Source organism: Neopelma chrysocephalum, unplaced genomic scaffold, assembly GCF_003984885.1.
Source record: "Neopelma chrysocephalum unplaced genomic scaffold, ASM398488v2 Primary Assembly neopelma1_74, whole genome shotgun sequence".
In the NCBI taxonomy this organism is placed as follows: domain Eukaryota; kingdom Metazoa; phylum Chordata; class Aves; order Passeriformes; family Pipridae; genus Neopelma; species Neopelma chrysocephalum.
This window is the reverse complement of record NW_020897735.1, coordinates 949,918-968,284: the sequence shown is the minus strand read 5'-3', so window position 1 is coordinate 968,284 and position 18,367 is coordinate 949,918. Positions and strand designations below refer to the sequence as shown.

General features: G+C 50.9%; 1 protein-coding gene across 14 annotated transcripts in view; it reads right to left on the bottom strand.

Moving 5' to 3' along the window:
• The window catches only part of EHMT1 (euchromatic histone lysine methyltransferase 1), a 127,109-nt gene that overhangs the window by 69,517 nt on the left and 39,225 nt on the right, over positions 1-18,367 (bottom strand). For 8 of the 14 annotated variants that reach the window (XM_027687555.1, XM_027687561.1, XM_027687560.1 and 5 more), the window contains exon 2: positions 1,108-1,195. In XM_027687555.1, coding sequence (XP_027543356.1) covers positions 1,108-1,195 — 88 coding nt within the window. Of the gene's footprint in view, positions 1-1,107; positions 1,196-4,093; positions 4,114-4,891; positions 4,917-6,944; positions 7,143-10,701; positions 10,828-15,889; positions 15,977-16,806; positions 16,906-18,367 lie in introns of those variants that run through there. The other 6 variants (XM_027687557.1, XM_027687562.1, XM_027687553.1 and 3 more) reach the window with 6 other exon arrangements.

Here is an 18,367-nt window from a genome sequence, read left to right as displayed (position 1 = left end):
CAAACAAGATTTATAGTCCTGAGCCAAGCAAGGCAAGGGATCAAATTGAGAGGCTCCCTCAGAGCAACACGACCTCCCACTGACACCTCAGATTTCAGCCCTGCTCTGCCCAGACCTGAGGTCCCCACACCACCAGCTCTGGCAGCAGGACTCATGTGCTCCCAGTTAATATCCAAGCACCTGACACAGCATTCAGTATTTTGCCTGTTCTGAGCTTTACTCTCTAACTAGAACAGCTTGACAAAACATTATGCTGGACAGAGGAGAAAGAAAAAGCAACGCTGTACTCACACACAACTGAATTAAGTCCAAAATTTTGTTTCTAGATAAGAGTAGGGATTTTGATGGGGCCAGTTCAGTGCTTTCCTAATGCTCTGTTATGGAAAGGAGAACAAAAACACACCAAATCCCTGCAGAGCTAGGAGAAGTAACTAGTCAAGGAATAATAAAGACAGGAGGGAGTTGGGGGAAAGATAAAGAGTGGTGGGTTTTTTTCCCTAATCCTACTGACACATTTATTAAGCCCTTAGATTTGCGTGCATGTAACTCACAGACTTTGTAACTTTTATGTTACTTTTATGTAACTTTCCCGCAGGAAACGCTTTGCCAAGTGAACATGTGCTGCATCCTGCACAGCGAAAGCAGCAGAGCCCACACAGGAGCCTGGAAGTGTCTCCCAACACCCTGAGGTATGGGGTGTCCAACCCCACCAGCCATCCTGCAGAACATCTGCACCAAGAGAGAAACCCCCAGGAAAACAGAAAGTGAACTTTCCTAGAGGGAGGAAAAGGCCATGGCGGGGAGGGATCAGAGTTCAGCTCAAACCAGCCACGCAGAGGAAGTTCAAAGTGACTCCTTCACAGCCACACCAGAGCAGAAGTGAAAACGAGATCCCATTCTGGAGGGGAGTGGTGGGGGATGGACTGCAAAGCAAATCTGCCTCTTCTGGGGAAGAGCCCCGCTGAGAACAACCCCAGGAGAAGGGAGCCACTGTTTGTGGGAGCACACCTGAGGTGCTGGGGGACAGAGCACATTTCCAAGCCCCCGGTTCCCATCACGTGCCGACCTCAGAGCAAGGTCTGGCCCTCACCCGAGGCAGGTGCTCACCTTCCTCTTTGTTGTTGGTGATGTCTTTCAGCAGCTCAGTCTTCATGCAGGCGTCTTTCCTTGGCTCTCCCTTACTCAGCAATGCTCGCTAAGGAAGGGGAGACAAAACAGAAACATCAGGGATTAGCTCCATGGTCATCCACACACACCGTTGCATTGAAAAGAAGAGACAATCATGGACACATCCTGTTTACATCACGGGCAAACCTCCCTCTGCAAAATAAGGCCGCCAGGAAGCTGCCACCAAGGCACAGGTCAGAGATAAAACACGGCAGGGCTGGCCCCGGCTGACAGCCCGAGGAGCAGAGACACTCTGAGCTGTGCCCGGGGCTCAGACCTCCCAGCTCTGGGCTTGGATGAGCCAGACAGATCCTCTGAGTGCAACGTGCCCGGGAATCCAGCTGAGTCAGTGCACATGAAAGGCATCTCCAGGAGGTGACTTTTACTCCCCCAAAACTTCTTAGGCTTTGGGTGGGGGAGGCAGATCTATCAGCCTTGTCTTTACACTTCATTTATCAACATTTCCAGCCCGTGAGCTTTTGGTTGGTTTTTTTTGTAGTTCATTCAAATGTACACACAAAATGCAAACCATCAGCCACCTCCAGCTAACTCCTCATTCACAACACCCATGTTTATTAAAGTTAATCAGCTCTATTTTTAATTCTATAGAAAGTAATTTTTCTTTTTTCCTCCCCCTTTTTTTTAATTTTTACGTAAAAAAGGGAACACCTGCTCATCTCCTCTGCCTTTCACACGCCTGGAGTCACGTTGTTAGATCAGGTTTGCAGCCTTAATACCTTCGGTTTTTATGCTGAAGTGGCGAGACTGAAAAAAAAAGCCACCAGAACAAAACAGTAGGAAAAAAGGTATTTACAAAAAAAAAAAAAATAAAATAGAAGGGGTCTTTTTGCCACAGCCCTGTGTTTAAGGAGACAAGCTGGTCTGGAGGCAAAGATGGTGCCTGCCCTGCAGAGCTGCCACGTGACGAGGTCGGGTGAAGGGTTCAGCACACGCTGCCGGCACCGCAGCACAAGAATAAACCCAGGTCAAGCCAACTGTTGTAGGGCCAGCACAGAGAGCAGATGGTGCCTCAGCCATGCAAATCACAAGGTTTAAAGCACACTGGGTGATAAAGGAAGGAAAACAACCTGCCCATCTCCCACAAAGCCAGCGAGAGAGATAAGGTGCACGAGATGTAGCAGCTCCCAAACCCGGTGTACCAGCTTCCAAAGCTGGTGTACCAGCTCCCAAACCATTCCCAGCAGCAGCTCGCCTGTCACCATGTGGGATTCTGTCCAGAGAGGACAGAGGAGATGGGCTTTGGTGCTGCTTTGCTGTCACCAGCCACCCTGACAGGTTTGTTTCCAAGTGAACTCAGCAGCAATGTCAGCAGCCCCCCAGCCCCACAAGAGGCTCATCCAGCCCCAGATTCCTGCAGGATGCTCCCAAATGCCTCCATCTGCAAAGCAACACACAGTAAGGGAAAGGAGGGAGCACGAGGCTGGGCACGAATTCCTGGGAAAGCCTCCATCACCTGCCAGGCCCGGAGCTGAGGGCACTTCCAGGATTGCTCCCATAACACGGAGGACAGAGGTTGTGAGGGGCTGCCTGTCCCCAGCCTGCCCTGAGCACAAGCAAACAGCAAACCCAGCCACATCTCAATGCTCTCAGCACCAGGGAACACGTGCTCCCAGCACAGCACCTTCAGATTTTCAGCCACAGCCCAAAAAACAAGCTGTGAGCATCTGGAACCTCAGCTGAGCCCACCGACAGCCTGCAGCAGAACCTACCTCCAGCACACACTGCCCAACAGCTGCCATCGAGAAATGATCATAAAACACAGCCCAAAGCCTGAACATAGAGCAGCTTCTTTATTTATTTGTTTGCTAAGCCAATAATACATATCCTTGCTGCAAACATGAGCTTGTAAACCCTACCTCTCCTCTAGCCAGACCTCTTGTAAACTGGGAATAACTTCATTTTGCTCATGGATCACCCTGCAGCAAGACTAGTGCAAAGAGAGCTCAGAGTGCCCAAGGGCACCCTGGGCAGGGGCACCCAGGCCCTCACCACAGGCATCAACAGCGAATAAAGAGCCTCAGTCTGTCTAACAGGAAGCAGTTTGTTTTCCCAACCTTTGTTGCAATAAGGAAAGGTCTTGATATTCCTGCTGTTACACTGACTCATACGAGAAGCCCCAGGACTTCCAGTGGGTCATTCTTAGCCATCTGATTCTAAGTTTTTCTTTATTTTCTAAGCACTATCCCCAGCCCACAAATCACCCACACTCTCCCTTCCACAGAGGCGTTGCTGCTGCTCGCCCACGACGACGCCTGAAGAAAAGCCACTGCAGGAAACCCTGGAGTCAATCAGACCTCGACCACCCTCCCTCCTCACTGCAGTCACCAGGAATTCAGGGCTGCCCGGGCTTCTGCCCAGCTCTCAAAGCAGAACTTCCATCCCCAAGAGAGAAACCACCATTTTTTTGCTGTGAGAGTACAAAAGCTGGGTGCCAAGGCAAGGCTGACTGAGGTGGCACCTCACGGGCTCTCCTGTCTCACAGACACATCCCTCGCCACCAACGGCAGCGTCGCAACTTCCCAAACAAAAACTCAGCGTCGAGGCAGAAAATAAAGTAATAATTAAAAATAAATAAATAAATAAAGAGTCAACTGTGAATTTTGAAGCATTTTGATCAAAGGGAAGCTACAGGAAACCCCTGCAAAGCCCTCGAAGCCTCTTCCCCCCAGGCCAGAGCTCTCCCCTCCATCAGCACCCAACCCCGAGGGGCACCCACGGGGCACCCACCCATTCATTCCCACCAGCCCCACGGCTCCACCCAGCCAACTTAGCACCAACTCCACGGAAAAGTGTCAATACCTCCATTTTTTTGGGGGTGGGTGGGTGGGTATGTGTGTGTGTGTGTATGTTGGTCTTTTTGCCCTCCCCTCCCTTAAATCCAGAGCAAACTTCCCTTTCTGCTCACCCTCCCCATGCCCCATCCGTCCGCTCCCGATTGGCAGGGAAATCCTATACCCACCCTCCCCGCCGAGAAATGTCTGCTCTTGCAGCAGTCCCAACAAAGCCAACTGCCAAGCACACGCTGCTTCACAATAAAAGTCTCACTCGCTCCATTTATTTTTTTCCTCCTTTCCCCCTTTCCCGCAGCCGGCTGCCTCCATTCCCTCGCCGACCCCAGAGTGATTATTAACCATCCGTGGCTGGAGAACCTCCACAAAGGGTACACACCACCAGCCATGAAGCATAATTGCCCCCCCCTTTCCCCTCAACCCTTTTAATTTTAGGTTTCAAGGGGCAGCAAAAATTAGTGCATCTGAAGAAAGACTGATTGGGTCTTTGAAAGGGCTTTAAAAGCCATGAGGAGCCAAGCAGAGGAGCTACTGCTGGTTTAGTTTTTTGCTCTCTGCCTCTGTTTACAAGAAAACAGGCTTCCTCTCCTCCATGAGGTCTTGGGAGGGGATGGAAGACAGGTCAGACCGGCCAAGGGAAGGCTCTGCAGCATTTCCAAACAGATGATGACTAGAAGCTACAGTGGTGCCTTTAAAACAAAAAAAAAGATCCCACCAAAAAAAAAAAAAAAAAAGAAAAAAAAAGGAAAAGAAAGAAGAGAAAAAGAACAAAGCTGGGAAACACAGAAAGAGCTTTCTCAGCCTCCTCCTTGGCATTTTCATCAGCCATCCGGGTGCCCTTCACAAAAGTCCAAACAGGTTTTATAGGCAAAGACAACACATGCACAGCAAAACTCCAACATATTGCAGCTTACCCAGCCCAGGGGACCAGAGTTACATCATGAGCCCGAGCTGTGTCCTCTCCCAGCAGCCCGGGCAGGAGCTCAGGCTGAGGTGCCAAGATGTCTACCTTCACCAGGGTCTTTTTTTTTTTTTTTATGTCTTAAAAGTCAACGGTCTGGGAACCCGAGGCTTTGCAGAGCGTTACCGTGAGCGGAGCTGAGCAGCTACAGCAGGTCGAGCTGGAAGAGGGCTGGGAGCAGGACACCCCTCAAACTGCCCCTTCCCATCCAGGGCAGTGGGGTGCACCAACAGCTCTGCCCCCAGACCCGGTGGGATGGACAGCACTGATCCTGTCCATCCTCCAGCAGGGAGGTGACACCAACCCCTCCAAGGTGACACCACCGGGCCCTGCTCCCCACACACAGCCAGGACACGGCCCCAGGGAAAGCTCCCACCAGCCCAGACTGCAGCACAGCAGAAGCAAAGCTCTCAACAAATGATGCAACCCCAGCAGCAGATTCTTATTCACTCATTTTTTCCCTCCTTCTCCTGGAAAACAAAAAAATAAAAATAATGCAACCCGAACCAGCCTGCTCACAATATAACCTTTGCCTTAAAGAGAAGACAAACATTTTGTAGTTAATTATACAGGAAATAATGATGAAGAGAAGGCTTGTAGAAAGAGAGTGTTTCCTTTGTAGGCAGGGGAAGGCTGCTCATTTCAGGTCTGGGCGCTGCTCAGGTCCTGCTGTGCATGGGCCAGGCCTGGGATGAGGGCTCGTGGGGACGCTGACCACGGGCCTGTCATTAGAACCAACAGCAGCATTTGATCTGGAGAAGGAAAGAAGCACAACCACCAGCATACCCGGCCTACAAAGCAGTCACCAGCCTCAAAGCTCCTTTTTTTTTTTCCAGGTTAAGGCCACACTTCCTTATAAGCCCCATGCAATCATGTGAACATGGAATTTTATCTGCAGCTCACAACAAGCACTGCCCTCAGCCTGAAGTTTGTCCCCAAATCAAATTCTTTGCAGCTCTTTTGTCTCCTGAATTCCTTTCACCCGGACTCTTTCCCATAGAAAAGAAACATTTCCTTCTCAACCCCCATGTCCTCTCTCCCATTCCAGCCACACACACGTCAACTCCCAAAAAGGGGGGACTCAAAGAAAGAGGCACAAGTCCCTGCATGCAACAGCTGGGAACACGGAGACACGTGCATGAAACACAACAGGACTTAAAGTGATTTCTCTTGAGACAAGGCATTCCACGAGGGCATGCAGGCTTCAGGCAAGGGGGGTCTGCAGAGCCCGTGCCCTCCTGGAAAGGGGAGATCAATTTACACTTCCTCACTGCTTCCAGGCCGGGAAGCGCCGTTCCCATCCAGCTGCATCCCAGTAGAGTTAAAGCCAGTGCAACTTGTATGTGCAGGCAAGTGTAAATCCAGAGCAGACAAAGGCATCCCCTCCTTCCACGGGCTGAGGGGAGCAAGGAGTCCAGCTGCTCCTGCCTTCTCCTGGCACCCGGGAGGGGAGGGGAGGGAAGAAAACCCTAAAATGGAGACCAAGATTCATCACTACCTCCAGCAAAAGCAAACCAGCCACTTCAGAAACAGCCAGTCCCCAGGAAGGCCGAGCCAGGACAAAACCATAGCACCAAGAGGAGCCTGGAGCAAGCAGATTCCAGCGATGGGGAGATGGAAGGCAGCTCACCCCCATGGAAGGGGCTCAGGTATCTCTTCAGCCTCCACGCTCCTCTTCCTCCCACCCCCAAACCACCACAGCCAGCGGCGCAGCTCCTTCTCCCCCTGCCCATCCCGATGGCGCCCCAAGGAAGGGCACATGGGGCAGCAGAGGAGGGAAGGCCCCCCATGGGCTTCCCATGGGACCACGAGGACCTGGCTCTGCTGCCCACACCACCTCCAACCTGGGTCACCTCCGGCCATGGAGCGGCCCCGGCGCCTGCGAGCCGGGAAAGCGGGCAGGGAGAAGGGGGGGAAAAAAGAGACAAAATAATAATAAAAATAATCATCATCATAAAACTTGCACCCTCGGGCCTGTCCCTCTAATAACTACAGCAAAACCTCACCAAGGCCTTACTCTCCTGGAGGGCGAGAAAGCGACACAGCGCTGCCCAGCACCCGAAGTCCTGGAGGTGGGAGATCCTCACACCCTCTCCTCCATGGCCTACGGGCTTCGTCCCCGGCGTGGGGCCTGGTTTTTCTGCTCTGTCATTAAGAGTGGAGCCTGGTCTTTTCCTTCAATCCCAAGAATTGCACGGAATTAGATCATCTTTCTGGCTCGCCTCCCCCTACAGGCAGCTCCCGAGCATGCTCAGCGCGGCCGCGCTGCCATTTCATAACCGCATTGTTTACGGACACACGGACCTGCCATCTTTTGACAGGGACACAGGGCCCCTGTCCCTCCCCACCGCCCCCAGCCCCCGCCACAAACACCCCCTTGGGGGAAGGCAGGCTGCGAAAGCATGGAGAGCAGCAGCCTGGAGGGGTTGTGGTGGTGGTTTTGTTGTTTTCTGGTTGGTTTTTGTTTCTTTTTTTCCTTCTCCCCCCTTGATTTAGGTCAAAATCCACCTGCTTTGGAGCCCCCCGTGGGGGGCCGGGGGGCTGTGGGGAGGAGAGGTCTCGCAGAGCTCGATGCAAAAAAGCCAGCCATGATTTTTTAGCTTCTTCGAATCACAACTGTGCTTCGATGTCACCTAAAAATATAATACCCAGCCTAGTCTGCCATCCTCTGCTGAGCCTTCCTCTGTGAGAAAAAGGGTTGGAAATATGGTATTTCCCTTAAATAAACAAGTTGGCTTAGTCCCAGCACATAGAGTTTTCTCCTTTAAATGCAAACCAGAGTATTTTTGCAGGCACACAGGAAAATGAGGAGAGGAGGAGGGGAAATGTTCCTCATTTAACACCAAGAACTCCATGAAAAGCCTTGCAAGGTTGCTCGGAGCCCCGCTCTGCTCCAGCCCTCTCCCCGTCTGTGTTGATCATACTTTACAGGTGAAAGCAGCTCTGACTTATGACAGAGAGAAAATGCCAGAAGAGCTGGAGGTTTCCTCATCCTTGGAACAAGGACAAGTTGTGAAAAGCTTCCTTTGCAAGAGGCACTGTGCAGCTCCAGCACAGTATGGCAGCGTTGCAGGGAGGACACTTGCACGTCAGATCTTCTTAACCCCCACTGCCTCGACCCTTCTCCGTGTCCTTCCCCCTCCTGATGGGGACTGAAGGAAAAGGATAAATAAATTACCTGGTTTGGGGGAAGCAAGCTGTTGAGTTGGAGTCCAGAATATTTGTAAAAAGCTTGCTCTACATTTTTTCCCCCTCTATTTTTAATTTGCTTTCAGGACGTTTTCCAATTAGCTTGTACAGTTTGAGAGCTTCGCTCCTGCTGCTTTCCTGACTACTGTAAATCCTGGCAGGTAGTGCTGCCCACTGCCCATCCTCCTCCTCTGCTTCCCTCTAGCACCAAGATCACCCTACAGCAAAGCCAGACAGGCATCCCCCAACCCAAGAGACCAAGGAGCTCCCACAGGCACAGGGAGGGACGGATCCCTCCAGAAACAAGGCAACGTGAGGGTCTGCAAAGAGAAGTTGGTGTCAAAACTCTAAATTCAGAGGAGTATAAAAATAACGGGCTGAAAATGCTGGTTAAGGATTACAAATTCAGGATTCATTTCCAAGCCTCTGACATTCCATGTCACTGCAGGAACATATGGTCCTCCAAGGCTCCCAAGCAGGGAGCACACGCCATCAGTGCCCCGAGCCTTCCGAGTGACCCAAACACACGGTCACTCTCCCGCTGTGGCCATTCCTCGACCGCTCCCGGCCCCAGGAGCGGGAAGGTGAGAAGGAAAAACTTCAGGGAAAAGCAGTGAAAAGGAAAACAAAAGAGGAGCAGCAGGAATCAAAGCCAGCCCTCCCCCAGACCAGCTGGCCAGGAGAGCGAAGCTCCTTAAAACTCCTTGTTTACCTGAATAAAGCAACTCCCTGACAGCGCAGGAGATGAACGCTCTTTCCTTAGGAGATGGCACCGCATGGGAGAGGTCAGGGAGCCTGGCAAAAGGAGCCTTGGGATGACCACTGCCACCCAAGCCCCCAGGTCATGGAGCTGCCCCTGCTGCCCTGCCCAGGGCTGGTTTCACAGGGGCTGAGCAGCAGCAATATGCCCCATGTGAGCCACAGAGCCCAGCTCTGCCCCAACACACTCTTGGACGAGGGGAAGAGCTCATGGAAAGCACTGAAAAGTGCGTTAAACCCGCGGAACAGCCCGAACCCGAGACCTGAAGGCCCCACGTCGGGCTCTTAACCCTCGCCCAGAAGCAGCGCCAAGCCCAGACCTCGGCTGCTCTCTTCCCTCCAAAGTAGGTCAGGCTTTTCTGCAGCTCTGCAGACGCTTTCAAAGGGCCCCAGCCGGCAGGGACGGAGCGCTGGGTGCTGTCAGCCGCTGTCACACCGGTGTCACCGTGTCACCATCTCACAGGAGCACACCTTGCACACCTCAGCGTGTTTTTGGTTGTCTCCTCAGCCTTCATCGAGCCCAAAGCCCATTTTCTCTCTCAGGCAGCAGGTCAAGGCCTCTGCTCTTCACTGTTAAAAAGAAATCTCATTTCTCTCCTCGTGGCTTCTGAGGCCCTTTCCTTTCGCTCACATCTTCTAGACGATGAACAATGAGTGCATTTATAGTCCAGTGGAGACACGACAGATATTTAGATTAGGTGTCACAGATTGTCCTGTAAGCTCCCTAATCTTTTAAATGCCATCTTCACATCTCGCTCCTTGATTGAAAATTCAATATTGTGTCTGCAGGGCAGCTTCAGGGGTCTCCCTGGAGCACAGCAAGCTCAGGACAGTGTTTTGTAGGGGTGCCCAGACTCCCCACGGCTCTGGGACCTTCGGTGTCCATCCCAAATCCCACTGAGGTCTGTGGCAGCCAACTGAGCTGTCTGCACATAACACAAACCACAGCAAAAAAAAAAAAAATAAAATCCCATGGCAGGGCGAGGGCCCTGAATTTTAGGCAACTTTTAAAATATGTTGCAGACTTGGGCCTCCTGCCATGAAATCAACCATGGATGTTTCATTTTAACCAGCTGGTCCCTTGGATTTCATTGCTACAATGAAAAAAAAAAAAAAGAAAAGAAAAGAGGGGAGGAAGTCACCCCAAAATCAAAAGGCTTGTTTCTTCCTGGTGAAATATTGTTGCCTCTTGCCTCCAGCTGAGAAAATGAGCCCTAAGTAGAAGCTGTCAAAGGAGACCTAGTGAGGAGGTGCCATGTGGCCACAGGCCCTCTCCTCCCCTCTGGAAGTTCAGTCTTCAGTCAGCTCAGACACCCCAGGCTTTGTTCCTTTTGCTTACAAGAGCTACAAGAGCAGGGAGGGCTCCTGGGAGAATTTTCCAGAAACTTCACCCTTAAAAAACTTCTAAAAGCACAAAACCCTAAAAACACACAAAAAACCCCAACCCCGAACAAGCCTCCCCACCCTCGAACACAAACCAAAGACCACCCCCGGACACGAGGAAAACAAAGCCCGAGGTTTCCCGGAGAGATGTCGGATGCTGAAGGGCCCACGAGCCCATGGCACAGCACCTGGAATATCCATCCCAGCGGGAAGGAGCCCGGCCGGTCCCCGCACGCCCGCCTGCCCTCCCGCGCACGGGGCAGCGAGAGAGAGGAGTATTGAAGCAAATAAATAAATAACCAAGCCCAGCCATGATCCCCCAAACTCTGTTCCTCCTCTCCAAGGCCTCTCCTTCCCCAGCAGGAGACCAGCCTGTCTGCCAGGGCCGGCGGGGCCGCGCCGGGCGCAGGAGGCTGTCGGACCCTGCGGTACCTGCGGGCAGCTGTTGTCTTCTTCTGGTGAAGACTCCAAGAGTTGCATATTCCAGATCCTCATGAGCAGTGATTCAGTTTCTGCTCATGTGATAAAGCTCCCTCTACAGAGTGAGCATGCCCAGAAGAGCCCATTTCACTGCTCCCTCCAAGCTGCAGCCATTTCACACAGAACCTGCCGGCTCCAGGGCGTCCATTGGAGCGCGATTATCCCGGGCATCCCGGGGATGCACCGGCAACGCAGATCATCTGTAAACTTTCTGACAGGGTGCCAGGCCTCAAAACTGATCACTTGCCTGAAAAAAAGAGAAAGCTCTTTAAACCATAGGGCGAGGTGTGCCTGTCTCGTGGCCTTCAAGAGTAGCACTTGTGCGTGGGAAGAGGAGAGGCAGGAGGGATGGAGAGGGATCCTCCGTGGCTTGGGGATGCTCCCGTGCTGATTTTGTTGTGCTTAACAAAGCCCTCGACCTCAGAGCACTGGGATGAAGGCACATGGGTTAAACTGATGCAGTGAGCAGTGTCCAACTGCAAGTGCATTCAAGATCAGAACTGCTGAGCCAAAGGGGAGCTAATTTTCACTTTGGGTATTAATGAGACAACCTGACCTGGTACAACTGACCTTAAAAGGGCATCATAAGCAGAGCTGTTGAAAAGTGCTGTGAACGAGGGGACACCCTCATGGATTCATCCTCATCCTCACCCTAAAGAAGGGATAGTGCACTATGAGGTGCAGGAGCTCTGAGCTCAGCCTATGTCAAACCCTACGATACAGCTGGTCCAGTCAGCAAGATAAAAGAAGAAATTTTAGCTTCAAAATAAAAGTAGTTTGTCTCTGTTCCACTTAACAATTAAGCATAAACTCTTGGCAATCTTCATATCTGCTCAAGCTCCCAGCAAAACTGCCAGAGGAGCTCACAGGAACATCTGCGAGCAGAGATCGGCTGGAAGGGATTCAAGCAAGGCTGGCATTTATCGGAGGCAGGAGCAGGAGGCTGCTGGAGCTGGAGAACCTCCCCCCGAGGAGGGGGAGGGCAGCCACAACCCCGGAGAAGAGGCCAGGAGGAAGAGGAAACTCAGAAATGGCCTGTGGCACCACCCGTGTGCTCTTGGCCAAAGGGAAAAGTTTTCCCCAAGAGAAGAGCACAGAGGATCGTCCTCTTTAAGAGTCAGAGTTCTCTGCAAGAGTAGAAATCCAAATGAAGACGGGCAGAGTGTGATGTGTCACAGTGAGTTGGGGAGGGCAGGGAGCAGCCTGCATTGTAGAGAGGGAAAAGGCCATCCAAATCCACAGGGAGGTTTTGAGGAGCCCAAGGAGGATGTTTTCCCTGCCCCAGCACCCAAGGCAGGCAGGCAAGTCCAGGCCCTCAGCCACGGCCTGCTCTGCCATCCCCTCCTCCCTGCAGAGCACAGAGTACCAAGTCCTGCCAGGCTGGAAACATCCACAAGTCAGGTTTTCTCCAGCCCAAGCAGCTATTTCACCACCTCAGCCAGGCACATTTGCAAAGCTGCAATAATTAAGGCAGCAAAGAGCCACTACGGATCTGCCTCAGCTACAGGGATGTTGTTTTTCTCTCCACGCTCTGGAGAAGTCTCACTACTAAACAGTTAAAACACACAAGGCTAAATCGAGATGACTGAGTTTCATAGGGAAGGAGTATCTGAGGTGACAGTACAACGCAAGGATTGCTCTCTCACCCACTGGGTTTTTGTTTGATGTGAATCTTAAGTTTTAATATACACAAAATGAGATTCTCCTGGCCTTTCTCTCAGTCGCTGAGAGGTGGAGAGGCAACTCATTTAAGATAAATTCAAAAAACCCCAAACAAAAGCAACAACCCCCGACTACGCAGACAGGAGTTGTATTATCCACCGCATCAAAAGATTACTGGAGTTCAAACCAAAGATGGCTTTAAAACAGTCGACATGCTGCCCTTCCTTGCAGCATGAAATTACCAAGCTTTCATTAAAACCCCAGAAATAGAAACAAAGATATTAACAAAGGCAGTGTCAACGATCCACCACAGCCAACATTCCCTTCCAGAGATAAAATAAGGATGGAGAACGGCCGTACCCTCCCTGCGCAGGCAGAGGGGTGACAGTCCCCACTGCATCTCCACACCAAACATGTTTTCACTGCTGAGGTTAAAGACACACTGAGAGCAGATGCTACAAAAGATGCTTTCAACATCTCATGGCCATCCCCAAAAGCACTAAACACTGTTTAGAAACAAAAAGTACAAGGCAAAGTGGGTATTGCAGATGCTTCAACGACCAACAGGAGCAAAGGGATCGAACGGCGTCGCAGCAGCAGCTCTGCTCAGTGCCCAGCCATGGGGGATGGCTGGGTGTTGATCAGTAAGACCTTAAACTTATGTCATCCCAAAGGAGAAAGAAGCTTCCAGAGCACAGGCTGAGCTGTCAAAGCAGTGCCTCCTGCCTGGGACTCCAGGGCCCCCATCTACCCTCCTTCGCAGGGCCCGGGTGGTCACAGACCCATCTCCAGGCTGGTTTTGCTAAGGATTTAGGATGAGAACAAGCTCATGCCCCACGAAGCTGTGCCCTTTATTTAACCCAAGTGCTCTCCAGCAGTTTTCCCACCACACCTTTAGGAGCCAGCCCGACACCCCCTTTCCAAACATTCCTACCAGCGACCACAGATCACAAGGTATTTTCACTCCGTGGCTCTCAGGCCTCCATGCTCTCTGATTGAAGGCTCAAACATCCCTTTCAGAAACCCCACATTTTCAGGAAGAAAAGCAGCAGAACAACAATCTCCCTTCACAAAGGACACCGGGTTCCTCAGGGTTTTTGCTTAATGACACCATTATGTCCGGCATTTTCACAGCTCCCTTGCAGAGGAAGCACAAGTGGGAGGCAAGGGAAAGATTTTTGTTTCTATAGGAAGAACAATATTTAGTTCTGCAAAATATAGAGGGTTTTCCTTATTTCCATCAGGCTGCTCTTCTTCCAGACCCTCCAGTTGATCAAGTCTGATGCTCCCCTTCAAGTCTCCTCGGAAGCAATCCCAAAAACACAACAAGCTGAAGGGACTCTGGATACAAGATGAGCATTTCTGTTGCAATCTTCATTTGTTTCTGTACTGTTATAAACCACTTGCCAGCTCCACCACAAGCTGTTCAAATGCTCCCTTCCCTCCTCAGCCATTTCTTAACCAGAATGTCCCAGGACACACTGGGTGTCTTCAGCACCCTCCAAGAGAGCCCCAGTGTCCACCTCCAGGCTCAGATAACAGCCTTGAAAGAGCAGGCAGTCATTAATGCACAATTCTGGAATCACAGCTTTCCCTACCTTTCAAAAGCTGGGTTTTTTCCCCCCAAAGTTTTCAAGCTCTTTCTCCCCCCTTTTCCCCAGCACAGTTGAAAACTGTTTTCACTTAATAGGAAATGTGAAATGTTCCCTGGGATGCTGCATTGAGTACATCACACACACCAAGAAGGAAAAAAAAGAAAAAGGAAGGGAAAAAAAAGGAAAAAAGAAAAGGAAAGGAAAAAATGATCCTATTGGACAGCAATGGAGATGTGAGCTCTCTGGGAGATGTTGCTATGTTTTGATAAGAATATGCATTGAGTATTTCATTTACAGGGCAATCCTAGAACTTTATTTAGCAGCATATTGGCCAGACAGCTGTAATTTAGAACATACTGCATTCCTAACAGTTCCCAATTATAAATTCCTTCAGCTTTAACTTATAGTAACCACAGCTCCTTCTATTTTGGAAACCTAAAACCACCATTTTTCCCCTTGATTCAGCTATCGCATATCAAGAGCTCCTACTGCACAAACACAGCCTCGCTGGAGAAGAGTCCTAAATCCAGCAGCCCAGGTGGGATCATCGCTCCCACCACACTCACTGCTCCACAGGCAGGTGTGTTATTGCTCAATCTGGGGGCTCAGCCCCGTGTCAGTGCAGAGCCAACCCTGCTCAGTGCCCTGCCAGCAGCGCCGGCTGGGAAAATGGCTGCGCGCATTCCAGCTCCCTCCTGCTGCAACCGGAGCTGGAGCGCGGCTGTGGCGCCTGCCAAGGAGCCTCACGTGCTCAACCTGTCCCCGTTCTTTGACCTCACACCTATTTTTTTTTTTTAAGGATTAGGGCACTGACGTGAAAATAAGCAAGTTCTTCGCCGGAATCGGCGCTTCCCGATGCCTTTGTATCTCCCCCCGGATCAGGAGCTCCTACGGAATATCGCCGTTGAGGGCTCCACAAGAAATCCTGCTGACTTTATCAAATTTCTGCAAGGAACAGAAGGAGCTGGTGAACTCTTTAAAAAACAAAGCTCCTGCCTCCATGCAAGTCTCATGGTTAAGAGGAGCGGAGAAATGGAGCATGATGTGTGTACGGAATTGGCTCCACAGAAGCTGCTTCTCAGCAACTGCCATAAGGTGGCAGTGGGTCTTTAAGGCTCCCTTACACCTTCACACAGCACAATAGGAAATTAGCACACCAGTGGGTTTCCAGCATCTGAAACTGTTTAAGTCCCATTTCCTCATCAAGGGAGCCAGACCATGCTTGAAAACTTGGGGCTGAGATCACCTCAACCGCCAGAGTCACGCCAGGAGAAAAAGCCACCGGGACAAACTCTGAAAAGCCATAAACACAGCCCCCACCTCAGCCAAAGAAAATCCAACCCTTTCCCCTCTTGGTGTACAGTCACAATGCTGTTTGTTTTACATAAATGCTTTCCTTTGTGCCTTCATCCAGCCATAAACAACCCAGCGACCATTAAAGAGCAGGAGAAGTTCTGTCTGCCCAGCAAGCTGGGCGCCAGCAGGGTTTTATGCAGGCACCATAAAAGCAAGCTCAGTAAGCAAACTGGTGACCAGCTCAGCACAGGGCTGATGTAGCAAACAGGCTCAGAAAGTACCAAGGAAGCATTGGGTGCACAAGAAAGATGGAACCAGGCAATAAATAGGCAAGTTACTTTAGGTAATGAAGTGACTCTTCATGCAGAATGACCATCACCTGGGACACAGCAACAAAATCAAATCTTTGCCAGTCGCCCTCTGAATTACACTGTGAAAAGTGGCCAGAGCTGCCCTGAAGGAAGAGTTGATCTACCTTAAAAGGCAGACCACGATCACAGAGATTTCTGTTCAGTAAGTCAAACACTACAACGCTGTAACACCCAAGTATTCCCAGTGCCCTGAGCAGAGCAAACCCCTCGCCTTACCTTCACCTCCAGCCAGGCCGAAACACGGGTGGGGCCCCCATAACACGCCTCCCATGTGTGAGGAGACAGGTCTGAGGCTCGTGGTCGACGTCCCCCCTGCTCCACACCAAGCCAGAGCTTCCCTACACCTCGCTAACACAAACACCCAGAGCCAATGTAAATGTTTTATTGGCACTTCCCCACGCAGCGAGCTTGTACAACAACTGGAGTCAATCGGCTCATGCAGCACATACCTGCTGGTGCTCACACATTCCTTGTAAAAACCTGGCAACTACGGATGAAATCCAAGAGCCCAACCGAGCACGACTCACAGAGTCCCCTGCCTGCCCCCAAGCCCACTCGCCAACACGTCAAACCCCCTGCAAGAAGCACAGAAAACCTCGCAGCCAAAGGAACAAACAAACATATTCCCTCCTCTCCCTTGCCAGTGTGGAGGACCTGATGTGGCAAGGTTTGTTTGCCACCACTGGAATGCAAAATAAGGCTGGAAAAGGGAGTTGGAGTTTGACATCCTTTCGCCCTCCCACCATCCCAGCCGGATCCTGGTTTGAACTGCGGGGCAGGTCCGAGCCCTGCGAGGCTCCCCATCAATAACAATTAGCGCCCGAGACACGACGGAGACGGGATCACATGGCTCCACCATGGAGGCACAGCCCTGACTGCAGCCCCTGCCTGCTGTCACCTCATGTCACCAGCCTGACATTGCACAGGTCCCTTCTCCACACGGGCCCTGCCAGCCAGCAAAGGTCAGTATTCCAAACCCCTCCCCACGGATCCGCAGGAAGCGTTTGAAGCCATCTCGTGTCAGTGGTTTAACTGCGCTGCTTTTGAATCAATTCCAACAGTTGTTGCTCCATCCGGTCTCCTCGCTCCCCCGGCCTGGGGGCACGGCAAGGAACCGACTGGATTTGCCCTACCTCCATCCCGGCTGTGGGGAGCTGCGGGTCCCTCCAGGTCCTGACTCCAGGCCTATCCCTGCTCCAGCCACAAATCCATCTCACTCCATGGGTGCAGCCTCCACCCCGGAGCATGCTCAGTGCAGGCTGATCTTCAGCCATTTCAGAGCTTTAATGAAATGTAAGCATAAGGAAGTGTCATTAGCAAAAAAAAAAAAAAAAAAAAAAAAAAAAAAGAAATGGTGCAGGATTCATCCCAATCCGGCCAACCTTCCTCTTCCCATCCTCTGTCAAGGAGGTGAAGCTCTCGCTGCGGGGATCGCAGGCGTTTTTAGGCTGCAAGCATCTCGTTTTAGAACAAAAGCAAAGAAAATCCTGTCTCAGGCAAGCCTAGTGCAAAAGGAGCATTTCCCAGTGACACCCAAACCAGGTGATTTGTCACTCTGGGCCTTCCACAAATTGCAATATTTTCATAAAATGTCATTAATGTTAAGGGTTTTTTTCCCCCAACGGGCTTCAACTGATGCTTTTAGCTGGCAATGCAAATACTGCTTCCCAGCCATCTTAAAGCTAAACCTACCCCAGTCTACCCCTATCTCCTTGAAGGTTATTTTAACTCTATTTGCAAGAAAGTTAAACAGTAGAACAAAAGAGGGGGAGAGACTGCAATGCAACACACTTCATGCTATGTTTTCCTAAGGACCTGAATTTTAAGAGAAGTTTGTTTTCCACTTGTCACTTCTGAAATTCCACCATCATTACCTTGTCTCCTCAGTGCAGTAGGACTGTTTCATGGAAGAATTAAGAGAGGGTTTTCTTTTTTAAAATCCTTTCCAGTTTTCAAAACAAAAGATGCAAAGACACACAACAGCCCTGTACACTGTGAGTGATCTGCACATGGAGCTTGACTTAAAAACTTCTGTTTCCCAAAATATCCTTTGCATGTTCCCTACAGATCCCTCCCAGCTCTCTGAACTGCTCCAGAAAACAAAGATAGTTGGTGCAGAAGTTCAGCTTTGCCAGGGCAAAAATTGGTTATTTAATCCCAACAAAGTTGGAATGTATATAGTGTGTATCCTGTTCCTCATGTTGGGCCCAGGCCAAAAGCAGCTCTGGATGTTGAAATCCATGAATTGTGTGTGCTCTGCTGGGTGACGTTCGCTTCCCATGCCCCCCTCTGCACCCCACATGCAGTGTCTTCCCCAGTGCTGCAGTTTGAAAAATAACTAAAAAATAAAACAAGTTACTTTATCAACACAACATTTCGATAAAGAAAAAAAAACTTAAAAAATCAGGGTGGCAGATGAACCCCAACCCAGCTTCTTTCCTGGCCCAAACTCCCAAGGGAGCCACAGCAACGCCACGAGCCTTCCTGTGCGGCGCCACGAGCCAAGTCAAAGTCAAGATTTTCCTCAGGCCCCAGCACATCTGTGCCAGATGCACCACGCAAACAACCCATGACGCTGTTCTCTCATCCCTTCCCTGATAAATCCAGCCCAGTCCTCAACACCAAGCCACAGCTTTTTAGCAAATTATTTGGGAGCGTGTTCGCAGCTGCCTCCGGAGCTCCAGGCAGCCAAGC